The 27,952-nt window shown below is 36.0% G+C and overlaps 1 protein-coding gene across 1 annotated transcript; it reads right to left on the reverse strand.

Annotated features, from left to right (window-relative positions):
- Positions 1 to 33: 33 nt before the first annotated feature.
- Positions 34 to 27,873, reverse strand: RAB5A (RAB5A, member RAS oncogene family). The gene is made up of 6 exons (XM_054595729.1): positions 27,660 to 27,873; positions 24,028 to 24,282; positions 6,684 to 6,835; positions 6,255 to 6,377; positions 4,867 to 4,960; positions 34 to 1,497 (listed from the first exon to the last, which is right to left on the reverse strand). The coding sequence occupies exons 2-6, from the start codon at positions 24,188 to 24,190 to the stop codon at positions 1,382 to 1,384; spliced, it is 648 nt and encodes a 215-aa protein (XP_054451704.1). The 5' UTR covers positions 24,191 to 24,282; positions 27,660 to 27,873; the 3' UTR covers positions 34 to 1,381.
- Positions 27,874 to 27,952: the final 79 nt, after the last annotated feature.

Genomic DNA, 27,952 nt, shown 5'->3' on the forward strand with positions numbered 1-27,952 from the left:
ACATAATACCATTTTTATATGTTCACTGTTCCATCCATGCCAAGAAAGAGAGAAAAACCAATATTTGCTTTTTATACCACTTTATTCCAACCTGGGCACCTCAATATAAAACTAAACACTGGTGAACTGTTTTCCTTACTAATTCTGAATTACTGTAAATATACAAGTTCTGCTAGCAGTTCAACACTTAAATAGATTAAATCATCTCTGACACATGGTAGATTTCATATAATGAAAATACCTAAAACAATTAGTGCAATATACTGAACTGATCCAAATAAAATGAACTTTGGAAAACAAAGCTGCAAGATTGTTACTAACATATTGTAATACTTATGCTACAAATTACTGGTACATTATCATGGTTCTAGCCATGTAGGAACTGAAATCCCTTCCACGCAAAGTGAGCGAGAAGGGAAAAATTAGCTGTTTTAGTAACTGTACATTTTGTATACTTTTAAGCAATTCTTAAATATTACAGAAAAGTAATAAACATATGGAGACTACAATGCAGTACCCTATTTACAGTACAGCTTGAATTTAAAATAATCAAGTTTGAATGTACATAATTGTTAGTGCATTGACTATATCATGTCCAAAGGGAACAAAAGCCCCTTCCATGCCCCCAAATTACTAAACCTATATAATGGCCCTCAGTGATTAAAAAGAAATTACAGACACCTGGTTTGTTTCACTTTTGTTGAAGAGCTCACGTTTGAAGGAAACACTACCCATTAAGATGCATTTATCAGTTTTCATATTTCTCAAACAAGATGGGGTTACATTTGATTTTCTTTTTTACCCCACTTAAAATAACAGGACTGGTTACAATTTAAATGCCATCAATGTTCATTCCTCACCTTGCCCTGAAGATGTGGGACTTTCTTCTTGTGGCTAATTTTCTAAAATGTGGAATGTACACTTTAAATACAGATACTACGAGAAATTACCGGTTGCCTATATACCATAGATAAGCATAAATATCTTTAGAACCTTCTTCTAAAAAAGAATGTTTCTGAAAAGCTCAAATTAAATTTGAAATCTTTTTCATAGAACTGGCTGATTAACTGTGGGTTCAGATAGTCAGTTGTCTATCTATATATATCCCTGGTGATGAGAAATGATTACCCCTAACCTTCCAAGGAAACAAGTGTGCACACAGGTCTCATTTCCCCCTTCTACTGCTGAAACATTAGTCGGAGGGTCACATGCATGTTATTAAAAATTAAGTTCAAAACACTTAAAATAATTCTGTATTAGAAACCTGACTCTATCATAAGTCTCTTCTTTTTGGAAGTCATACTGAGCTGGTTAAATGCTCCATTTCCACCGTTAACATTTAGGAAGCAGAAGAATATTCCAGCCAGTTCAAACTGGAGGTTTAGTTACTACAACACTGACTCCTGGTTGGCTGCGTAGGTTCAGTAAGGTCTACTCCTCTTCCCCTGGCAGAATTTGCTCCTGGATTCTGTGGTTCATTCTTTGGCAACTTCTTAGCTGAGAGATTAAATTATTTAAAAAAACATAATTAGAAAATTGATCCTAGAATTACTTTCATCTGCATACTTATAATCTTCCTTTCCAGTGAGGGTATCCCAAAGTTATCGCATAACCATGTACATTAAATACATAAATATATATATTTATATTTATACTTTTACAGGGGATGGGGGAGATGAAAGAGGGAGAGAAACTTATGTGAAAGAGAATCACTGATCGGTTGGTTATCTCTCGTACGCACTCCAACCTGGGACCAAACTCACAACCAAGGCAAGTGCTCTGACTGAGAATTGAACCAGGGACCTTTTGGTTTGCAGGACAATACCCTACTAACTGAGCCACACTGGTCAGGGGCACCATATGTCCATTCTGTTCAAATATTTGTTGAGCATCTAGTAAATATCAAAACACTGGTCACTGTCCTTAGGGAGTTTAGTTAGCTGATGGAAGGGTAAATGGGATCCAGTTGTTGACACATGATTAAAACTTAACCTGACTAGAGCTGTATTAAATTCTTTATATAGAGTCACTTAGCAATACCAGAAACGTTATACTTTATTTTACAATCATTATTTAAAAAAAAAAAAATTAAGTTACTAAAAATGATGGCCAGCCAATGAGTAAGGGAAGCACACAACTTGTATCAATGTTCTTTGGACTGCCATGAACACTTTTTGGAACAAGTCAGGATAAACAAATACCATTATCATCACTCCAGCAGAACTTGTCCTCTACTGTGCTACCTAATCATTACCTAGAATTATGAGAAATCACATCTTTTATTTTCTTCCTGGCTTAAACAGACTTCACCCTTCAAATATCTACCATTTTCCTCTTTTGTGGGTAAGAACACTAATCTGATTCACCAGTAACACTACCTAATAGGTGAGACTGTTCCTCAGGCTCTCTTGAACAACTATTTCCCAATTTTGAGTCAGAGGAGCACGGCCTGCCCCTCACCAGCACTAATGACTTTAGCTCTGCTAAGTGCAGTATAACTAATGCTATTCTCTGGAGCACAGCTCCTACTGATTAGATGTCACCTGCTTGGAATCTGAAGATCCTTGATGTGCTGGATTCATTAAATATTAAACATCTCTAAGAGTACAGATTGTAATTAAGGGTGGCCAGACACGACGGTCTCTACCAACTTTGGGGACAGACTACTTACTATAGTAAGATACTAACTTAAACAGCCTTGGCTCAGTTTACACAAAAGGTAAACATGCTCTACTTCAAAATCTGAATGCCTAGTTGTGTTTTGGATTGCCTATCCTTTTTTTGTTGTAATAATCTTTAGAACTCTAGATGCTGAACCTGGGAGCCAGGAGCAGAGGTTTGGGAAGAAAAGCCATTACCTTGGGCCACTTCTTTAGGAACTGCTCTGTAGATGGTGTTATAAATGGTAATAAAATGGTAATTTCCCAGTCAACTGTATTCACAAATAAAGCCTTGTAGGACAAAGAGTAGACTAGCACTATAACCTTTATTACAACTAATACCAGGTTAGGTTTGGGACTGAGTGATCATTTCTCACTTTAGCATACTTCTCCAAAGGCTTCCTGTAATTAGATGTAAGTGAAATCAGGAGGCTGATGGAAATAAACTGCATTGAAGAACTTTTAGCATCTACTGGTTAATTTTTACTGTAATGATAAACTAAAACAAATTTCTGGGATCTCAAAAGAAGTTGTCTCCTATCTTACCGACTGTTACCAAAATGAAACTGGTACTGTTTTGTATATGGATAACTGTAGGTTACTAATTTGTCCCTAAACTGATTAGGATTGTGAGAAATTAAAAATCCTAGATCAAGTTCATGAAGATATATGTAAGAAAAGAAGCCTCTCAAAACCTTGTACAATTAAAAGCAGACAATAAACTTATTGTAGACTCTCCCAAAAAGTAAGTGTACTCCCTTTGGGAAGTCATCAGAAGTAAAAATATGAGTGCACTGTGTGATTTATTTGTTATAATCTAGTAAAAGAAATGGCACTTCCATTTCTTTCAAGGAAAGAGACATTCTAATTTCAGAAAAAACTGAAAGCTCTAGTATGTAGGCTACTTTCTGACTGGAAAAATGACCTTACTAGCACATCTGAATAAAAAATACAAATTAAATACCACCAGAAAGCTTTGAAGTTCAGCTTTATTTCATTTCCTGTTAAATTTTCAGATGTGGTTCTGGGTGTCACCTATCCCATTTATAAACACAGCATATTGCCAAACAATCCTTCACAACTGTCCTAGCATTTCCCTAATAACCGCAAGCCTGAGTTTCTCAGGAAAATATTTTATACAACACAGGCAAGTTTTTTTCCTAAATGAGATTAAACCCTCTTATCTATCTAGTGAAAGATAGGACAATACTTGCAGCTTTTACTGAGGTTTCTTTAGCCTTTGAATCAGCTCTTAACTGGTCAATTTGCATGCCATCAATATAAAAGAATATTCCTTATTTGAGGATAGGAATGTGGACACCCAGGTAATAATCACTGCTGTGTAATAAAAGATGTTATAGAACAAGAAGAGTGCTTGCATATGAATATTGTGGAGGTGGAAAACTGGGACAGCCACCTAAGTAGACCCTTCTCACACAATCTGCCTCTTAAAACTCATGGAAGGGTCAACAGAAATACTTTTATTTTTTGTAAGATGAAAGGAAACTAACTGCATGACTATTCCAACTTCATTACCTATAATCAATAACTGCCGACTAGCAGTCTTCATCAGTTAAAAGTACCTTAAAAGAAACATAAGAGGACTGTGTAGGATCAAATGACCATTGAGGTCATACAAAGCACAGGTGTTGTTTTGCTTTCTCTTTCTCTCTATGCCTCATGATTTGAAACTTTCTATTGCAATATTTGCATTAAAACAATTTATACATTTGTATATGTATACATCAATGATTTAAAAAGAACCTGAAAAACCAAATTAGTGCTCTGTTCAGGGCACATGACAGATGAAAACTGTTACTGACCAGTGAGAAAAATCTCAGTATGCCTACATGTTGTGTTGAAAAATATGGCTCTTTTATATTTTATATAAAAAGTATAATCTAATAGAAAAACACATTTATCCAAATTTCTCAGTGATACCTTTAAAAAATCTATCAGCTCAGAATACAGGCTTCCAACTATGAAGAAACTAAACTTCAAGTATTACAACCTAATAAGTAATAATCGCTCAAATTTAACAATACTAACAATAATGAATGCTTAGTCAAGTGAATCTAAAATAGCGGTAGGATAATTAAAAATAAAAGAAAGAAAATAATGGTTTTTTTAAAAAGTCAAACTAAAAATGCCCCACTACTTCTTTTGACTATATTTAGTTTGGGGGAAAAAAAAAAGTCAATCTTACCTATTGCCATGAATATTTCATTTACATTCATTGATGTTTTAGCTGATGTCTCCATGAATAATAAACTGTTGTCATCTGCATAGGACTGTGCTTCCTGTTTACAGAACAAAAATAATAAGATATATTCTTTGCATACACTATACCTGCATTATTTTGTTATTAAAAGAGGTTTCCTTATTACTATCCCAATTAATTACCTATAAACAACAATTATTACTAAAGGTGAAACAAAGGTAAGAGCATTGTGTAATTTCCTTTTTGCCTTACTTCTTGCACTATCCCAGGTATATGAATCTGGTCTCACATTAAATCTGCTTTCCAGAGAGGGAAAAATTTAACTTCTGTTAATTATTTGCTAAGAAGTCGAAGAGAAACCAAGAAGATAATACAGGCATAAACCACTAAATGGTACTCTCATATAAATTCTAAATGACTTCTATAAGCAACATTTTAATTTTGAATATATCATGAATCATTCCTTTGAAAATTATATTACTACTCTACATGTATTATTGTCTTTGACCCTCACAGCTGTTGTGAAGAGCAACCAATTATCTTTCCTTTCGACAAAGAAAACAATAAGGTATGCAGTTCCTTTGAACTGTAATGTGACAGAGCCACTTTTGACTATAACTGCTCTATTTACCACCCTTTGATAGGGAGGTAATTGTCTTGGTAGAAGAGACTATACCTCATATGGTTGTCACCAGTATCAAATGAACTGTGTATGCTCAGCTCACTACCTAATGGTTTCTTCCCTTTACAGCCATCATCAAAACAAAAAAAGGAAAAAAAAAGTGAAAACACAAACAAACAAACAAAACCACACCCAAAATCCCATCACTCATATTATACATATAACAGCCATGAAGTTCTCTGGTAGATAAGTCAAAGAACCAAAGAACAAAAAACTAGAAGTTTTAAAATGTCTAATTAAAGACATTTGCTTTATTTTATTTTTTGCTTTATTTATATGTTGTTTATTTTGTTTATATTTATTGATTTGAGAGAAAAGAGGCGGGAGGAAAGAAACATCAATTTGTTGTTCCACTCATTTATGTATGCACTGGTACACGGGGGTGACACTCCAACCAACAAACTAAGCCACCAGCGTATTTGCTTTGTTTTAAGTGATTATACTTCCTAATTTTACGCCATGGACCATTTCTAGTTAGCTATATTAGATAACATACAAAGTAGATTTTTTGAACACTTTTGATGGCCCTTTTAAGAGTATACCACAAATGTGTAGGTATATGTGGGTATGCATATGCATGTTGATATTTTTTCTCTTATATGCATGGTTTTAAACTAATAACTGTAATGCAAGTGTGGATACGAATTTAAAATAAATATGTGCTGTCAAATAAAAGTTAAATTCAACATACCTGGAAATCAACAGCTCTTTTATTTGCAAGGTCAGCCTTGTTTCCAGATAAAGCTATTACAATGTTAGGACTGGCTTGTCTCTGAAGTTCTTTAACCCAATTTTTGGCTCTAGCAAAGGATTCCTGAGAAACAAACAAACAAAAAAAACAGCCATTCTGAAGCACAAATTCAAAATATGGCTAGGGAGTCTTTGTGAGACAAGCCTTTAAAGACTGTCCAAAGTGACTCTTGGAAAAAAATTCTTAGGACTATTACATTATTAAAGACTCTTTCGTCTCTTGTTTTGTTTTTTAAAATCGAAAACCTCTGGCAGAAATTGTCATGCTTGACTTTTAAAGAAGATTTTAAAATACCTTTTCTCTAATCAAAGTTCTGAGTATCAAAAATGGATATTCAAACTAGTTTCACTTTCAAGCATTTCTACTTACCTCATTTGTGATATCATATACAACTATGGCTGCTTGTGCTCCTCTGTAGTACATGGGTGCTAGGCTATGGTATCGCTCTTGACCAGCTGTATCCCATATTTCAAACTTTACTGTTGTGTCATCAAGACACACAGTCTGGGTTAGAAATGCAGCTGAAAAAGAAAATGCATGCAGTAAGTTTAACATTTCCCCCCTAATATTTTCGTAATAGAGAAAATACCTGGAAACCTGATATATTATTGCATAACCACATTTAACAAACAGGGGCTTTAAAAACTTGCAAGATCTGCTTCAAAGCTCAATCTATATGCTCACATATTATGACCTTTACAATAAAATCTGTTTGATCATTTCCTCTACATTCTTAAAAAATTATAGTAATAAGCTTGATGTTTCTTAAATTGTCTCACAAATTCTAAGTTTAAAACTGTAAAACAATTTAAGAAATATATTAATATTCTTGAAAAATTGGGAAGAAAATCAGCATACCTGTAACTATTGTCTACATTGCCAAACTATGCCCCCCTGCTCCATTCTCCTGATTTTTACTGGCATACTCTGGGGATTCAGTCCCTGTCCATTACCATTAAATTAATGTATTTTGTTATATTATTCCTTCAAAACATTGACATTTTAATTTCTATAATCATTATAATCTAGACCTAATGTGCTAAATATAAATTCAATACTAATTCTTTTACTGCCTGCCATAAGGATTTTTTGGATTTGTACCTTTTCATCTCCTCTTAGATTTTAACAATAAGAAAAAATCATTTTGTAATGTTATTTTTGCTTTTAAAATCGAGAGGTTGCTGTCAAATTCTGCAAAGTATTGCTGTATCACTTTCTGAATTGCTTCATAAGAACAGTATGAAGTAAAATATCTATTATAAATAATTCTCTTGGCTCTGCGAATAATAAACATCAGTAAAGACACTGCAATGGACACTTATGAAAAGATACATGGATTTTCATAAAAGGTAGACTATAATCAAGTGAATTAACTTTAAAACATCAGATGTTGGAGTAAATGTCTAACTGTAGCTAGTTGCACTAAAGGTAGTTATGAACGAGATCTACATACAGCCATTTTTAGCAGCATACTGCCCAACGGTAACCATACCTTATAGTTCCTTTACTTTGGTAGTTAAACCCTTGCAGCTCTATCATTCATCTTAAGTTGGTATGCTCCTCACTTTTACTTTCAGCTCAAGGTGTGGTCTACAACTCTTCCCAAATTGGCATCGAATTAAGTTATTAAAATTTCTTAAAACTGTTCTATCATGCAAAAAAAAATTATAACCCATTTCTGTAAATTATAGCAGTTTTATCTGGTAGTGTCAATCCTTCATGAGAGATTCACTAGTTAATATGAAATATACTTACTAAGCCAAGCGTAGTTAGATATTATATCTATTAGCTATAACATTTATTTTTCTTGCTATTTTTATTAGGTCAACTGGCTTTAGTATCAGCAACTATAATATTAATTTTGCAAATATTATAATTAGAAATGTAGCTTAAGTTACATTCTAATGAATTATTTCTGTGAATTCTCGGAAGTGTAGTCATTTAATACATACTCTAATTTCAAACTTCTTTTCCTGTACATTAGCAGTAATACCCATTTTCTAAAATCCTGTATTTATGATCAAGGATATCAAGAAAACACTATGCCACTTTTTTCCCACTTTCATGAATGGTCCTCCTAAGAATCAAAAAATATTTGTAAACACTTAAAATTTAGCTAAATTTTCAACAAGGTTTTTTCAGTAAAGGAGGGGGGAAGGAATGGATCACAAAATATAAGCCTTTGTCTCAAGTAAATTATGATGCAAATTGAAAAAAAATTGGGTTATAATTTGCCATTCAGACTTTCTTTTTTCTATAACCGCAAGGTACACTGGTAGTAAAAACATTCACTTACATTTTCCTAAGTCAACTCTAGGCTCAGGGAAATAACTCTTAATTAGTTATGCTTTAAAGCAAATATGATGATTCTCAAACCAGTTAAATATACCACAAAAAGTTACCAATTTTTATTAATGCATGGAAAAAAACATAAAATATAGGCAAAGAAATGCCAACAAATAGAGTAAACAAACAAAAACTCCCACAACGCATGATCAAATAGAAGTTCTTTCAGAAATACAAAGCTATTACAGCAGTAGGCTAAAAAAATAAAAACTGTGTATTACTTAAATACATTAAAAAGGGTATTAAGAGTCAACATGTGTTCCTAATATACACATAAATTTTTTTCCTTGAAATGTATCAGGTTCACTCCATCTTTAAACTCAAAATCAGCATTCTGCTTAATAGCAAGGCTCTTAAGCAGTATCTCTAAATCTAGAAACCAAACAAGAAAGTCCATCATCACGATTATTTAACATTATCTGGGATATCCATATAATAATAAAAGTAAAAAATTATGGGAAAGAAACATTATTTGGAAGAGACAAGACTGACATGAAAATCCAAAGGCAGCAGCTAATGTAAAGCAGATAATGAGTTCTTTAAACTGGTTAGAACAGATCAAAGTCAACAGCCTTACCATACACTGGCAATAATCGGGTTTTCAATGTAATGCTTGGGAGAAGAATGGGTCCCAATCATATTAACAAAGAACAAGAAAAACGAATTCACTTAATTCCTCTTAGAAAAACCATTTTTCATCCCACAATATTTAACAGCTTCTGCTTCTGCGCTCCCAGGCTTTCCCATGCAGTAATATGTTTCACACTTCTTATAATCTTTTTAAAAAGGTTGTTATCCTTTTCTTTTCTAACACTGGAAGTTCTTTGAGAAATTACTATTAGTTATTCTTTTTCACATCCAACATCTAATATAAATCCCAATTCATATAAATGTTCAAAATGTTTGCTAAAAGAAGTTCATATAAGATATGTGGAATGATTTTGGGGCTATTTCAGTTAAAATTTGAATAGACAGTTCCCAAATGGGAAAAAGTAGACATTTGAAAAGGCGTTTACTCAGGTTACCATATTTTGCTGTGTATGATTACATGCTCTGGGCATAAAAATCCTGTGTATAATGAGCACAAAAATGTGGGTGCACATTATATATGGGAGCACATTATACACAGCAAAATACAGTATTATGTAACTCACAAATATCATCAAAATCTTTTTAACTTGGTAAAACCACACTTGTCACTTATGTGGTATGATGACAGCATAATTCTGGGAGAGAAAAAGACCAGTATCAGAGGCCAAGGAACTGAGATTTAGGTACATCAAAAAGAATTAAAACAATTAGCCCTGGCCAAGTGGCTCAGTTGTTTGGAGCATCATCCCACACACCTGATGTGGGTTTGATCGCCATCCGGGCATATATAACTAGGTTGCAGGTTTGATCATCTCTAGTTGGGGCATGTATAGAAGGCAACAGATAGATGTTTCTCTCCTCTACCCACACCTCCAAATCAATAAACACTCCTTAGGTGAGGATTTAAAAGAAAAATTAAAATCTTGTAGTGCCACAAGAACAAACATTATGGGAATAAAATAACCCAGTATCATTATAAACATTATATACTGCAAGACCATCATGATTCCTCAAAGTTCTCAAGTTTTCAATATATATTTCAAATACTACTACAGCATTTAACTTCTCCATAAAATTCAGTGAGGTAGAGCTGACATCTTTGGATCCTTAGTGCTTCTAAAAATACATTATCAGTTGTTTACAAAGTTATGAAAAATAAATTCTGGCACTCAAAATACAACTACATCAATACTGTAGCAACATTAACCAACCACAAACTTACCTGAATCTGCAAAACCACTTTAATATATCCAAAACGTCTATTTTCTGGCTAAGAACCATCACTTTCTTAGACCTCTTCATTTTCTCTTCACTTCCATCACCAGCACTAGCAGTTGGTTTTCTTTTCGGGCCCATATTTCACAAAGAAACAGCTTTTATCACTTCGAGAGTTACTGTGTACGCGACGACAAGTAGAGAAAAACAAAGCTGCGTTGAGATGCGGGTGCTGGCCTGTCTAATAGGCTCCCTCATTGAGCTACACGATCAGTTCCTATTTGCAAGTCTGGCAGCAAGTAACAGTTCAGTCTCAGCAAAAACTACAAATTACTGAATCACAGACCTTGGGGTCATCTGAGAATACCTGCAATTATAAATGTTAAATCTGCAAATACCAAAGGCCTACAATGTGTAAGACCTTAATACATAATAAGCAAGGAGGTGACACTGCCAAACAGTGGGCAGGGGGAAAGACTATGCAAATCAGTACCATTAAACCAAAGGCCAAAAACTCAGGAAAAAAGTTTAAACAAACTACTGAAATGATTCTACATGAATTAAACAGAAAGGTGAAAAAGAGGAAAACCAAGGAACCAATACCACCCCAACCCTTAACTAATTATTTATTAAATTTGACAGAATTACTTTATTAGAAGTAATCAAAAATCGTGCCTTATGACTATGAGGTTTAAATACATAAAAGTTTGAGACTAGGTTTGCAAAATATGTATCATATACCCATAACACAGGAGAGAATTTATTTAAGAAATTCTCTATAATGAATGTTAACAGATTAATTTTTAATATGTGGGAAGAGCATATTCTTTTAAAAAATTCCAAAAGCATCAAGGATAAATTTGTAAAGAAAATTCACAAAAGGAATATACATAGAAAAGTCATTATCACTGGTAATCAACAAACTCATCTTCATAGCAAAAATGTTAAGTTTATCTCCTAACTTACCAAAAAAGTGTGGCAAAATCACCCACTGCTGGTAATGGCGTGTAACTGTTTTGGAAATAATTTTGTCAGGAAAAGCCATGAAAATGCTGATACTTGTTAACCTATTATATCATAGAATTTCCAAAAGATGGTATGAAGGCAGGGCAGGGAGAATAATCCTTTCTGTTCAAAAAGACTGGAAACAACCTAAATGTACAATGAAAAGACCCTGGTGGCTTGGTAAGTATTAAGTAGCAATTTAAAAATGGTAATAAAATCACCTATTTCATTGCCAGAAAGTTAAAAAAAACTCGATGTAAAGACACAAATGGAAAAGCACAGAAAACTAAAATAGTACTGTCACCATAGCTGAATCATGACGGAATGTTTTCCCTTATGTAGAACTATCAAAAATGGTGGGTTTGAGGCCCTGCTAAAACTGAAAGTTAAAAATATAAATTGCTGTAGAGGGAAAGGGCCCTGTTCAAGATCTCATTAGATGAGGGTCCTGTGATTACCAAATCCAAGTTTGACATCATTTGGAAGTGATGTGTAGGGAAAGCAAAGGTTTTTAGAGCCAAGTAATTCAATAAGAGTTCAATGGATCTGGATCAAACTTCACGATGAATATCAGATCAAGAATTATTAATAGCAGGGTGACTAAGCAGCATCAAGAAGCAGGTACCACGTTATCAGTAGTCAGAAGTTGGCTTGCTGGGAAAATGAGTATTAACAGTGGTATTCTAATACAATGAGAATTTTCTCAGATAAGCACTTGCTGCAGATGATAAAATTGTACAGAGAAGAATATATGGATGGTCAGAACTGACAACATGCAAAATAAAAACTAAGGCCACTTTTGTTGACCATTAAAATTATATGTATATAGACAGAGGAGTACCCAGTAAATTACGGCAGCCAAGTAGACTAGACCAACCACATATTCTACATATTCAGGGAAGAGCTACATTTTCAATTAATGTGAGGAAGAGAAGTAAGGGGATAAAAATAGATTAGGGCAGACAGAAAGCATACACATGTGACTAAACCCAAATAAAATACTCTAAAAGCTTGGCAAAGAGATAAAAACATTTACTATATAATGTATAAAAAGATGGCAATATTCCCAAAGTAAATCATCTTATGAGATGATCTATAAACATCATATAGGATTCATTTAAAACAAACAAAAAAAAAATCAATGATCACCTGATAAGGGATTGACAAAGAAAGAACTTGTACAACTCAGCAACCCCAATGCCCCAAACAGCCCAATTAAAAAAATGGGCAAAAAAATTTTACTTGACATTTCTTCGGGGGAGATACACAAATGGCCAAGAAGCACATGAGAATATGCTCAGATTCATTAGAAAAATGCAAATCAATACCACAATGAGATACCATTTCACAATCATCAGGACAATTATTAGCAAAACAATAAAAAACAAGAATTGGCAAAAATGGAGAGAAGAATGAACCTTAGTACACTACTGGTGGGAATGTAAAATGGTGCAGCTGCCGTGAAAAGCAGTACGGACTCTTCAAAAATATTAAACACACAGCCCAGCTATTCCACTGAGGGATATATACCCAGAAAGATGTGAACACAAGAACCTGAATAGATATTTGTACACCAATGTTCACAGCAGCATCATTCACAATAACCAAAAGGTGGCAGAAACCCAGCAGTCCAACAAAGGATGAAGGGATAAGCAAAATGTGGTATATACATATGATAAAATATTACTCTGCCCTTAAAGGGAGGAAATTCTGACGTTATAATGTGAACCTTGATGATATGATGCTAAGTAAATTAAGCCAGCCACAGGACAAATATTATACAATTTCTCCTACATGACGTTCCTAGAGCCAAATTCACGGACAGAAGTAGAATGGTATTTGTCATGGGCAGAGGTGGGAGAAAAAAGGAGTTATTGTTTGGGGAGAGTTTTAGTTGGGAAAGATGAAAAAGTTTTGAAGGTGGACAGTAGTAACATCTGTACAATGGGAAATGTATTTAATGCCACAGAACTGTAAACTTGAAAATGGTTAAAACTGTAAATTTTATATTTTGCATATTTTACAACAAAAATGATTCAGCAACATCTAAAGGTAATTGTTGCCAAATGGACTGCAATCTTGGGAACTATTAATGATACACAGGAAAGAGTCTGCATAAAGCCAAGTAAAATGAGGTGAAGATTAACAATCATTTCTTCAACACTGTAAGACTAATTAATGTAATTTTTTCAAAAATATTCCAAGAGTAAGGGAAGTCAGTGTGTGTGTTTACTGTCACAGCTTGACAGTTACTCTATAAAGTACATCCAACTCTACTAAGGGAATTCACTAACCAGGACATAAGCTAGTTACATGTCACCAACTGAACAGTGCCATGATAGTTTTCTGAAAGCACATTAATGCACACTGCTTCATATTAGTCTTAGGGTACACTCCCCGTCCCAGGAACATGCCATGCCTTTCCCTTCCCCCTCCTCTTTCCTCTCAGGTGTGCATCTCCTAAACTCTAAGGGACCCCACAGACTTGCAACCTGGGGAGCAATGGGCAGCAGCAGCTTGTCCTGGGCTAACCCCCTGGATCTGTCTCCAAGGTGCCGCTTTCTCTGACTTCTCAGGGAGCCAAAGAAGTCCCACCTAGGCTCATTTCTAGAAAAACAAAGCAGCCAGCTGAGGCACCTGTTGTTGCTTTTTTCAATCCTAAGCTCATCCTTGTTTTACTGTCACCAGCTTTAATAAATATAACCTCAAAATCACCTGGGGAAAAAATAAGTCAGTCTTAGAAATCTGAGTTTTGTTAGTTTTAAGTTAGTGCCCCAAACCTGATCACCCTAGAATGAACTGATGAACCTTCAAGGCCCAGAGGCTGTGTGTACCCCACCAAAGGCACAGTCCTTTATTCACCAGACTAGATTTATCGAAGAAAGATGTAACAAATACCTAACTGGGATGCAGAATAAAGGTACACATTACATAAGAGAAAAGGTGAAGACATGTGAGACGGGAGAGGTTATTAGAAGTTATTAACTAGTATCAGTGTCCCGCCCTTCACATCAACAGGAAAAAAGTTAATAAAATTAACTTAGCTTTAACAGATATATGTCTATGAAAGACATTTCAACCAGGGATGAGATACTGTATTAAGTAGTTTGGTTATTATTAAATTCCAATAATGTGCAAGGAAAACAACTCTGGTTTCTGGTTCTAAGTGCAGGGACCTTAGAAGTCACCACCTCCTCCTGATATATGAAAAGCTTAACAGACTGAAAAATCAAATTATCTTGGATCTCTAAGAGAAGTGAGGTCACAAGGCAATCCGCTGCTCTCAAAATCAGAGACACAAGCAGGTGGATACAAAAAATCACATCTCAGGGCAGAAATCTGATGAAAACAGGTCTCGGGTAGGAAAACCTGAACTGTAATTGACCCAGTCATACTGGGCTCCCCCAGGCTTTTTTGAGCTTTACCTCCAGGAAACTGACCAGGTTCTCACAGTAAATGTCAGAGAAAAATCCTCTTGTGTTTCTGACAAAGTGAGGAAAAAGGACCCATTTTGAAATAAGCCAGGTTCCCTGCTCTTATTAACAAGGCCTGCCCTCAGGGACACTGGTTATTCTGAGTGTAACCTGCTGGGGTATTATCAGAGTCTAACTGACCCGGGGAAAGTAATACACAATTCCAGCCAGTCCTAGCCTTCCATGAGAGAATGAAAAGTTCTAACTCTAGACTTCAACCATCCTGTCCCACCTAACGGGCGGGGGGGGGCGGGGGGGGGGGAACACCTGACAAACACTTGTGCGATTCACTGTCCAGACACACAGGTTCACTAAAAGACAGACTTAATAATAGGACTATACAATGTTTTCCTTCCCCTGACAATTCTCTACCACATCTATTTACAGCAGTTGCTTTTACCCACTATATCATAGCCAACTAGCAAGTAAAATTACAAGGCATACTAAAAGGCATACAAACAGTCTGAAGGGATGGAGCAAGCTTCAGAACAAGACATAGGAGGAAATTTGCAATTATCAGTCTAGGAATTTAAAACTAGGATTAATGTAATAATGGCTCTAATGACTGAAGAAGACTATATGTGAGAATAGGTGGGCAATGTCAGCAGAGAGATGGAAATCCTAGAAAAGGGCCAAAAAGGAATACTAGAGATCAAAAACAGTAACAGAAATGAAGAATGCCTTTGACAGGCTTATTAGAAGACTAGACACAGCTAAGGAAAGAATCTTAGGCCTTGAAACCTCTAAGACAGAAAATATAAAGAGGACAAAGACTGGGGGGAGAAGAAAAACAAAAAAAACAAAAACAGAATATCCTCGGAAGAACTACAGACCCAGGGCGCTCAGAGAACACCAAGAAAGATAAATATTGAAATACCTACACCTAAAAATATCATTTTAAAACTATAGAAAATCAAAGCTAATGTGCGAGAATAGTGTATGGGTTATTTTGCAAAGGAAGCTCTTTCTCCCTTTCTCCTTTTGGTTCAAGAACCTAGCATTTAATGCTTCCCAGACCTCAAGGAAATCTCCCACACCTTTAAAACATTACCGACCTTTAAAGTGATATTAAAGCTTAGCAGTAAGTGTATCTATTGAGTTCTAGTATCTGAGAATTTTACAACACAGAAATGAAAAAGGGCATACTAAAGCAGGGAGAAAAGACAGGGGAAGCCTCTAACCCCGGAGTAATAATAATTACAGGATGCCCGTAGTCTCAAAAGACGTAATTATCTATGGCAAGCAATGCCCCCCGAATTTTGTGAGTACCTCCATGGGAAGAGAGAAGTGATGACGACTGAAATCTTTTTGTTCCCACAATAATTAAATAAAATTACTTCTGGTTCAGTAACCACATACAGAAACTGATCTTACAGAAATAAGTCCAAAGTGGGGAAAATTCCACTATTACATGATTACCTAAAAGATCAAACAAAAAATATAAACATTAGCTGTCCAACAATAAGGGTATGGTTAAGAAAATAAGGTTAAGATTATCAGTTACTAAAATATTATTACAATCCAGAGATTTTCAGAATTATCATTAACAAATAAAATGGACTACAATATTACTGTTATAAATGAATCTATATAAAATATCAAAGAGTTATAAATAGTTCACAGAGGAAAAAAACACAATGGGTTCTAAAATGTAAAGATACTTGACCTCACTCATAATAAGGAAAACTGTACATAAAAAAATGCAGAGATCGATGCATGTAAGAATAGTAAAGATTTGAAAGTATAATATTTATCTTGAGTTAATAAAACAGGGTAATAGGCATTCTCTGCTTTGCTGATTGGAGGGCAACCTGGAAAAATTTATCAGATTTACAAATGTATAAACCTTTGACAGAGCAATCAACTTATAGGAATTTATACTACAGAAATACTTGAAATATGTGAGAAATGGCTACAAATTAAGTTATTCACTGTAGCACTGTTAAGAGGTAAAAATATTAAACAATGTGCATATCCAAAACCATAGAGAACTGATTAAATACATATTGATAGGATCAAAGGCATACTATTACAGTCAAGAAAAATGAGGATGCTCCTCATAAAATGACATGGGAGAAGTCTGGCAGACTGCATTGCAAACATGGCTACAGGATTTCCCACAACACATTCTTCTTTTGACACAGAAACTACTCTCTTGAACCTGTTTGAGTCTGTGACTAGAACATAATTGATGCTATGTATGTGACTTTTGGGGCTAGGTCCTACGAGACCATCCAGTTTCCACCTGGTACTTTTGGGACACTCATTCTTGGACCCAGACAGCATACTGTGAAGAAACCCAAGCCAGGTGGCGAGGCCACCTGTAGGTGTTCTTGCTGTCAACTCCAGTGGAGGCTCGAACCAACGGCCAGCATAAGCTGCCAGATATGTTGAGATTCTAGCCCCAGCACTGACTGCAATCCATGAGAGGTCAGGAGACCACTTCCTAAGCCCATTCAACTCCTTGTACGTAGCTGAATAAAAGCAACAAAACAGTGAATCAAGAGAGGTAGTTTGAGTCAGCTGAACAACAAAAATAGAGGTAGTTCACTACAGCTAGAGCTAATTGGCAAAATCACTCTACTGAACAGCTTGGAACACTTCAGAACAACCAAAGAGCATCAATGAAGTAAGTGAGGCAGAAACAAAACTGATTCCAAACTGTGAAATAAATTTCAGGAGCAAAAAAGGTTAAATTGTATTAATTGTTTAGCGTGGAGGAGAGTACACATTGTAAAAGAAGCTGGCTCTAAAAAAAATCCTTATTTAGTTCAATCAGCTCATTTTAAAAATGTGTAAAAAGGGCTCATCTAAGTGTTCATTAAGAGTGCCAGGACTGGAACCAAGCTTTCTCTCCCCTAATTCACAGCAATGTTTAAGTAGCCACATATAATCACATTTTAATCTAGAATATCGGAGAATAATTGATGTTAAGATTACTGAAAGATAATTTTTAGATGGTAACTGGTACAAATCTCTACCAACTTTTCTGAGTAATATCAACTATATCAAATACTGAATATGTACTTTCTACAAGAAAATATTATGTATAAAGGTAATATCCTTTTATTTAAAACCAAAAGATTAACTTCTACAAATTCTCTTGCTATATCGGAAAGAATAATTAATACTTCAAAAACCATTTTTCTCACGAATTGAAAACACATATACTGCTGGTGGTTGTCCCTAGGTCTTCTGTCCGTTCCCAAAAGTACTTTTAATTGAAAACATATAGATGCAAAAAAAAAAAAAAGGGGGGGGGCCCCATAAATAAATGCAAATACTGTAATTATACAAAAAAGTCTTTCTGAGGGTTATTAAGTGAAGGGCAGTAGTAAAAAGTTCACTACTACAGGAAAAATATGAATTATTCAGATTTAAATTTTCTGGCTAGCTTTTATTTCTCAGTTTAGGAAGCAACTTTGATATCTACACACATGTAGTATTCTATTTAGCTGTGTAATTCTCCCTCTGAGAAAACGTCCACAAATAACTTAGTTGATGTGGGTGGTATATATTTAATGTAATATATAGGACTAACCACTTTCGTGAAAACCAAAAGAGGAGGAGGAAATTATAAGAATTTACCATACAGAATTTTAAGAAACTTAGTTGTAAATGTTCATGTTATATATTTGAATGAATCTGCAAATACTTCATTTTTGGGAAAGTTCAAATTTAGGAACTACTTGCTTAGAGTTTTTAAAATCTTATTTGTTCCTGTAATTCTTAATGAGAAACTTTACCTTCTAAAGAGAGGAAAATCTGAACATAACATTTTTGAACGTTGTCAAATGCTAAACCAAATGCTAAACCAAATGCTATACACAAGGTAGGAGAGTCACAATTCCAAAATAATGCCATGTCATGAACAATATAACAAAAATATCAACAGTGACTAAAACTGACTCAGAAAAAGTAATGGTGGTCATGGTAGTGTTAAACAGCACTTTACCCTGTGCTTAGGCATTGGGCTAACATTTATTTGCACTTTCATTTTACCTTTGCAAAAAGATCTTTCAAGTTAGGTACTATTATTTCCATTTCAGAAAGAGAATAATAAAGCTGGGTATGACTTGCGTAAGATTGCTAGTATGTACTAAACCTAGAATTTAAAATGAAACCACGCAGTCTTGACTGGTGTGGCTCAGTGGATTGTGTTGGCCCGTGAACCTGAAGGTCTCTGGTTTGATTCCCCATAAGGGCACGTGCCTGGGTTCCAGGCCAGGTCCCCCACTGGGGGCATGCAAGAGGCAACCTTCTCGCTGACACTGATGTTTCTCTCCCTCCCTTGCCCTCTTGAAAAAAATAAATAAAATCTTTAAAACAAATTTAAAACAAAAAATAAAATCAAATCATAAGGATACAAAGTCCTGAACATTTTTTAATTATAGTAATTTACTCTTGAGAAAGTCCAAGTAATAAAATAAGAGTGTGTTAATAACTTTGAAATCAACCTCGCTTCTGTTCATTTTAACAATAGTTTCTTCCCCATTAGATGTTTTTGTGTATAAACAGAAAAACAATTTCTACTAGCCCCTCAGGGGATATTAGATGGATGTTAAATGTAGAAGTATAATGAACTTTGTTCTTCCAGTACAAACCCTGAAATAATACTTTGGGCACTCTGCTTAGCGTTAATAATTGCTTGGAGTTAATAAAGAGGTACATATTTCTTTTAAAAATTAATTTAGTACATAATCAGTTCTTGATTACTTGTGGCAACAAAGGCAGCACTGGTACAGATGACTGAAAAATATGGATACTCTTTCAATTCCCTTAAAGTAGTGACAAGGCAGAGTGTCCGTGAAGGGACAGAGAAGGGACCATACTTTCTTAAAGGGGCCTAGCAGGTTGCCATTCACAGAAAAGGGTTTCCACGCAGAGATAAAGGTAATATGCGATGAAAGCAATACACAATTCTCAAATTGGAGTATCTGGGTAACAGTATTTTTTAAAAATCCTACAAAAACAAGTGTACCACTTCACAGCAGGTCAGAATGGCCATCATAAACAAATAAACATACAAGTGCCAGTGAGGTTGTGGAGAAAAGGGACCCACAGTACACTGCTGGTGGGAATGAAGACTGGTGCAGCCACTGTGGAAAGGAGTTTGGAATTTCCTCAAGAAGCTAAAAATGGAACTGCCTTTTGACCCAGCAATTCCACTGCTGGGATTATACCCTAAGAATCCTGAAACATCAATTCAAAAGAACCTATGCACCCCAATGCTCATAGCAGCACAATATACAATGGCCAAGTACTGGAAGTAACATAAGTGCGCATCAATAAATGAGTGGATCAGAAAACTATGGTACATTTACTCAATAGAGTATTATGCAGAAGAAAAAGCTACTACCCTTTGGGACAGCATGGATGGAACTGGAAAGTATTATGCTAAACGAAGTAAGCCAGAGGGTGAAAAACATACCATATGATCTCACCTATAAGCAGAACATAATCAACAAAACAAACAAGAAAAATATAACCAGAGACACTGAAAGAAAAAACAAACCCACAGTAACCAGAGGGGAGAAGGGAGAAGGGTTATGGGGAAGAAAAGTAGAAGTGTCAAGTCAAGGAACACGCATAAAGGACCCATGGACCAAGCCAAAGTGGAGAAGGACCGAGGGTGGGAGGTGAATGTGGGTGGGGCAGGGAAAAGCGGTGGTGGAAAAATGGAGACAACCATACTTGAACAATTAAATAAACTTAAAAAAAAAGAAAAGAAAAGAAAAGCAATTACTCCATTTGTGGGAGAACAACTTTAGTGTAAATATAATACTGACTACTCAGAAGAGAAAGAAGTGGTCCTCAAACTTTAACATGCATCAGAATTATCTGGAAAGTGTGTTAAAACTTAGAATTACTGACCTCACCCCAGTGTTTTCATTCGATATAGGAGTTTGCATTTTTAACAAGTTCCCAGGTAATGCAGATGGTTCTGGAATGGGTAACACACACTCATTTGAGAACTACTAAACTAAAGCTCAAAAATTACAGTACCAGAAAGAGGAATGTTGTCAATATTCTTATATACAGTTCCATAACCTAAACTTTAAGAATATGCAAAACATTTGATGATTAGTGCATAACAAACTAAATTGTGGTATCAAACATCTTTCAAAAGCAAAAAAAAGATGAATGACTGGCTGTTTCATTCTGTATTTTAACCTTGTTCTGCCTTATACCGAGGATCCATTTCTTTATAGATATCATGTAAATACCTTTGTAAAAACATATACTGTTTTTTTGACAAGAGGAACTCATGAGAAATCTTTGAAGTCTTCAGGTATTGAAGTGTAAAGTGAAAGACAGCAGCCTATCATCTAGAAGTACTTACTGCAGAGCTACTGAGCCTCCAGATAAGATGGCAGGTAAAGGGGGAAAAAACCCCCAAAAACCTCTGGGCCTTATTCTCCTTGCTAACTTTCTGGCCTAGACAACCAAAAGGTAATAAATGTCATGTAGACTTTAAACCCCTACAAATAAACTAGACTTCCCCAAAGTGCTAAACCCACTACCTACCTAGCTAATCTCATTATGAGTGCTGTAGAATCCAGAGGCAAGGGTGCGGGATGTGGTGAGTCAACATGGATTCTTAAATCAAGCTATCATTTCTAGAAGGACCAGACAACTACAAAGAAACGTTAATATTCTTGATGAATATGAGGTTCTAGAATACACAAGAGTGCAGCATATGGTTTGTACCTTAATACACAAAGACGAGAACTTTTAAGTTCATGCCACAACTAATGTAACTAGATATAAACAGGTAAAAAATAAAGAACACATGAAATGCAAATTATATGGCCAGGTTCATTTGCTAGAAAACTGTTACCACCCATCAGCCCAAACTAGAATACATACTATTTACAAATTAAGGACCTTTGGTGTTGATCATTAAGTAGTTCAAACCCTGAAATCCTTGAATGCTTACAATCTACTATATAGTCCCCTAATGGTGAAGCGCTATTAGCAAAGAGCATACAAGAACAGCACTCACTATACAAATATATCAAAGCAATATGTCTTATATCCTAAACTTACAGAATGCTAAATGTCAATTTTACCTCAAAACGCCCCTCAGAAATAAAAAGAACAGAGCTCACAGCTATAACCATAATGGTACTGTCATACCTCCTGAAAATATTAGTATGTGGTCAACATAGTGAAACACTGTCAACACAGAAATTTGAATGTAAATCTTCTTAAAGTTGGTTTTAAAAGCCTGATTTGATCTGTATGAGTAGAAAATATTAAGGGTGCTTCACACACAGGCATAAACAAAAAAACCTTTTGGAAAATTCATTTACAAAAATGTAAACAATCTAATTGGTATTAAACGGAAAGGGAAATTATATATACACAAACACACATCAGAGAATACCTACTATTTACGATGTACTCATATGGGGTTAAATTTTTCTTTTAAATGTCCCTGAGATGTCATCAGGAAAAAATACACTTGAAAGATATTTGGAATATCGAAAACAAAAACAAAACTTTTACTCTGAGGCTCCTCAGGCTCCAGCAAACTTTCCCAGGGTTTAAGTTCTTTACTACAATACTTCAGTGTTTTTATTAGTTTAGTATGTGGACTGTGAAAGGGGGGGAGAGTAGCATATAGCAAGTCCCAAATCTATCTGGCCCAGGTATTTAGCTTAGACTATGTGTGCACTTTGGAAAATGCTGCAAATGACAATTACTTACCAAGAGATCAGTTAAAATAACTTTCTGCTCCAGTTTAAGGTGGGTGGACATGACCTACCAGTCTTTAAAACACTTCCTACTATGTGGGCCAGTTAGCTGTACTAACAAAGAATGTATAATACAGTGCTCATTAAATTTTTAATAAGTACTAGTATTTCCTGATTCCAAATAAAAACTCCATGATATGGACTACATTTTTGATGCTCGCACATTATAAAAACATGTAACACTAGAACAATGTAACACCGTGATGTCATTCTACACACATAAGAGGTTGACAACTACTAATACAATGCTGAGTGTATTAAAGTGGGAATACATTTACCTAGTCTATTTCCTGTATGTAGGGAAAAGCCAGGAGGTCGTAGAGTTCTGTAAGTTATCTTACTGGAAGGGCCTGAGGCTATGAATAAAATTCTCAAGAGTACTTTCTTGAGAACACACACTAAATGCATAGCATAAAATTATGCTTCTGCAAGATGGAATCTAAGAAGCTACTACATGCCAGTGGGTTTATGTCTTACATATCAAAAATTTGACCTTTTAAATGTATGTTAAAATAAATTCACATGTATCTGAAAAAAACAGTACTGCCTAACTGCACATCTCTTGCAAATTATTATAACTCCTAAAGCTGCATGGTTCTTCTAACAGATGAAGCTGAAACTCCCAAAAGGCTGTTCTCCCCCCACCACTATATATAATAGTTGTGATTTGATTACAATCAGTTATCTAATTTCCTTTCTTCTAACAACCTGAACTGCTAGTTGTCTCCTCTTTGTCCTATGTACTCCGTTCCCCTCATCTTGGTCCTACCACAACAACTGTATGCAGTGCTTACTCTACTTTTCCCCCTCTTCTTTCACCTTTCTCTTCAGGTCCATTTCCTTTCATGTATCTCTCCACTAATCACTCACTTCTTCTCTTCTGTCACTCTAGGAACATTCTTAAACAAGGTTAATAAAATTTATTTTTACAAATAGTCCAGTAATATTTAGCATCAGAACTTTAACTCTTTTACCATTCTAAAGCTAATATAATTCAGCACACACCTGTATTAATTTGAAAAAGCTCCTAATAATTATCAAGAAATAGATAGCAAATCAAATCTCATTACTTGGGACATTAATTCTACTCATGTTTACATCTGGATTTTGGCTCTCGTACAACCATCTTAAGGATAACCAGAAAATTGAAATGTAAAAAGATGTTAACAAGAATCAAGGCAAGTTTTAAAGCTTGAGGTATGCTGAACGGTTCTGTTCTTCACTGAGTTACCTATTTAGGTATTCATCATCACAACTGGAACGGCAAAATTTTTGCCAATGTATGATTCAATTAAATGAAGAACGGAAAAAAGAAAATCTCACCCCCGATGGTACTCTCTTGAAATTCATGAAATTGGCCTTTCACAAAACGAAGCACTAGGCTTGATTTGCCAACAGCAGACTCTCCCAGAAGTACTAGTTTGAACTGGCATATTTTATTTCCAGTATTTGGCCCATTGGGTCTTGTTGCTCCTCGATTAGCCATGTCCAAATTTGAAAGGAGTCCCTAATTTCAGTCTCTTAAATGAACTTCCAGGATGCAAGGTGTCAGTTTCTTCTTTCTGGAGGTAAAGAAACCTGTTAAAGGAAAAAAAAAAAAAAAAAAAATTAAATATGCATGTCAATAAAACAAAACATATTAATCATTTTAGTAAATTTTCTCTATAACACATTATTGTGTGACAGTTATAACCTCTACTGAACATTGAATGCTATTTAGTTTAATTCATTGCCTTGGTAATAAAATAATGTAAAGGCATTAAGATTTGAGCCTAAAATCATGCTGCTAAATTCCAGAAATTTAAAACGAATTTTAAGCTAAACTTTAACAACTCGACTTTCTGCCAGGTAGTTAACATAGTCACTCAACAATCTTGTGAGGTTATTACAATCCTTGAAAATGAACAAACAGGCACAGAGAAGTTAAGCAACTTGATCGAGGCCACATAGTTAACTATGACAGAGCTGAGTTTTAAACCCAGGTAACCTAAGACATGACTCAAGTTCAGGTTCTGGAACCAAACCACCTGGGTTAAAAAAGCTTTAAGGAAAATTAATAAATGGAAAGCTCTTAGGACATTAAGACTTCAACATAAAGGTCTCTGTTAAATTGTACATGTTTTCAGTTTAATGATGATTTTAATTAATAATTCTGGAGCAAGTTTTCTTCATTTTAATTTTCAACTACAGTTGAAATTCAGTATTATTTTAGTTTCAGGTATGCAGCATAATGATTAGACATGTATATAACTTATGAAATGTTTCCCCTCCCCTCCTAAGTCTAGTACCCACTTGGCACTACAGTTATTACATCATTGACTATATCCCCTATGTTTTACTTTACATACCCATGACTATTTTCCACCTGCCAATCTGTACTTCATTTCTTGAACAACAAATATTTTTGGCCCCCAGGTTTGTGTGTCTAATGGCCAACAGACTTAAAACTGCTACCTCACGTACTCTAGTACACATACATTGAAGTGTTACCAGTTGTTCTCTATATGGTGAGCTTATTGGTGTCTTATTTATTTATACTTCCTGTAATTTGGGGTCTAACAATAAAATGTCATTATTTTCTATTTAATAATTTAGAAAAAACTAGCCTGAACGGCAACTTGTCTTCTCTTACTGTCTAATAATGCTAATTTTCAATCTCAGAGGAATTGGCACACATTTAAAGAACTCCAATCTGCTCATAAATCAATCCTAAATTTTCCTTTTCTCCCACCTTTAATTAAAAAATCTGATCATGTCCTTACTAATACCATTAAATGATGATTCTTTCCTTGGAATCACTGTTATATTTCATTTAGGCACCTTGTAAGAAATGTGCCTTCCCTATGAAATGGGTTTACATAAGAATCTCCCTTGGCAATGAATTCATCAATAAACACATCCAAGAGTGACCTTACATCCTTACATTTGAGACAATAAAATCACCTCTGCCCTATCTAAACAGCAGCTTGCAAGAGTTCTTAATTAGTCACACTGAAAATATTTACAAATGAAATATGTCTGAAATGCTTCCAAGTAATGGGGATGCAAATGGACTTAAGATTGGCCATAAGAGAATCAAAGCCAAGCGGTGGGTTCTCTTACACGATTCTCTTTACTTCTATGTATTGACAAATTTTTCCAAATAAAAAATGCCCCAACCCTTCCAACCACCCTAAATTTATACCAGATTTGGGAATCTAATCTGGCTAACCATACCAATTTCTGCCAGAGCAAGTTCTTTCATTTCCAAGTCTCTATTTCTGGAACACCTAACTCACACAGCTACTGTGGCAATTAAATGGGAGAATATATGTTAAAAAAAAAAAGTCTCTAATACAGTGGCACAGAGCAAGGACTGAAAATTGGTAGAAGCCCTTGGATGAGGTAATGGCCAACTATCAATAGACTATTACGTTGTCCTGGCCAGGTAGCTCAGTGGGTTGGAGTGTTGTCCCTATTCCCCAAGGTTTTGGGTTTGAGCCTTGGTCAGGGCCCATACAAGAATGGACTCATGAATGCAGAAATAAGTGATGCAACAAATGGGCGTTTCCCTCTCAAACCAGTAAAGAAGAAAACTTTTTAAAAATGTCATGCAGACCAAAAATGCACCAACACACCTTCAATTATATTATACACAATAGCAACTGAAATACTTCCCAATTGTCTAATTACCTTACAAAACAGCGAATTAAATTACTCAAGGAAAACATGCTCCAGATTTCCACTGTACTTTCAAAATATCAGGAAAAAAATCACATTCTTGTTTCTAAAAAATGATCATTTAGCTTGGCCTTCTACTAGGTTGTGGTTCCCCACAGGCTTTAAAACAGAAAATAACTAAATTTAATTATGTCGTTAGTTTAACAGTAAGGTGAAAAATTATGTGCATTTATTTGTATTAACTACTGAAACTTTTGCAAAACAAAGATTTTGCATAAAATGCATTTTAATCTTCTGAAAATAACTGGTATTCTACAGTTAACAATAAAAACTGTTTTAATAACAGCAGCTAACATTTACTGGGCCTTACATTGTGTCAAGCACTGTTCTTTGACTTTTACTTACAGCAACTCTGAGCTTGTATTATTACCCCTAGCTTCCATTAAAAATAGAAGTTTTTGAGCTGTCCTGGATTATTTCAGCCTTGTACACGTTTCTTTTTTCTACTAGTTTTGTGAAAAGCAACGGATTCAACACTCTGACTCCATTACACAAAAGACAAAAACCAAATTTGTGAATTACGACGTTCAGAGCTTAAAGTCTAAGAGTCTCCGAGGTAACCGGCTTCCAGGCGAACAGCAGAGCAGGTTTAATGGTCTCTACCCAAAGAGCCTGTGCAGCGGCCTAGGTGTCTTGAGTTCTGTAAAGCTGAGGTTCACCACCCTCCTTAGATGAGAAGAATCTCCAGACGAGCCTCTCCTCCCTCCATTACCCGTCTCTGGAAGTCGAAGGGAGGCGGAGCTCCCCAAACTCACACCTGCTGTAGGCCCCGATTCCTTCACGGAGAGTCCCTAAGTAACTGGTACCAAACTCCGATCGCCGGAACAAGCAGGGCCCGCCAGGCCTCTTGGCCATCTTCCTGGTCCTTTTCCCTTGAATCGGGCCTGCCTTTGGCTTGGGCCTCCCTCTCCCTAAGACTGCCAGGACAGGGGGCCGGCGAAACCGCGGCCTCCAGAATGCTTTCACGGCGCCATCTTGAGAAGGGAAGAGAGTGACACCCGTCGCTCCCTTAGCCAGCCCCCAAATCCTAGTCCCCCATTGCCTCTTGAAGGATGAGCCACCAGGGCGGGCAGGACGGGACGCCGGGTTCAACAGCTCTCTGGTCCAGGGCACTGGCGCGCGCGAGATGGAAGGGGCGGGCGACTGAATGCCGGCAGGGCCAACGACAGACTAGGGACAGCGGATAATCAGGAGTCCCAGCCCGTCCCGCGCAAGGGAAAGGATGGTGTGATTACCTTAGACCGCAGCACGCAGAGCCGCAGGGCTGAAGCTTCCGGGCAGCAGGTCCCAGGCCTAGTCCGAGAAAAGGCTGTGGCTTTTACGGCGGGGCGTCTCCTTCTCGCGCCGCTCCCCTCAGACTGGACGGTGCGGGGCTCGTTCCGTGGTGCCGCCCCCGTCGAGCTGGGTCTCCGCCTCTCTCTGCTCCGCCTTCCTCTTTTCTTCTCCTCCTCCTCCTCCGCCGCCGCCGCCGCCGCCGCCGCTCGAGTTCCCACTAATTCTTCCTCCTCCTCCTTCCACTGCCTCCTCC

Source organism: Pteronotus mesoamericanus, unplaced genomic scaffold (assembly GCF_021234165.1).
Source record: "Pteronotus mesoamericanus isolate MK-2021 breed Mesoamerican mustached bat unplaced genomic scaffold, CSHL_Meso_final scaffold_54, whole genome shotgun sequence".
In the NCBI taxonomy this organism is placed as follows: domain Eukaryota; kingdom Metazoa; phylum Chordata; class Mammalia; order Chiroptera; family Mormoopidae; genus Pteronotus; species Pteronotus mesoamericanus.

Coding starts and splice junctions, on each gene's coding strand:
- RAB5A (XM_054595729.1), bottom strand. CDS start 24,190: ATGGCTAATCGAGGAGCAACAAGACCCAATGGGCCAAATACTGGAAAT. Junction 6,378..6,683: donor TATATGATATCACAAATGAG/GTAAGTAGAAAT, acceptor TTTGTTTCTCAG/GAATCCTTTGCTAGAGCCAA. Junction 1,498..4,866: donor TGAAATATTCATGGCAATAG/GTAAGATTGACT, acceptor TTAATCTCTCAG/CTAAGAAGTTGCCAAAGAAT.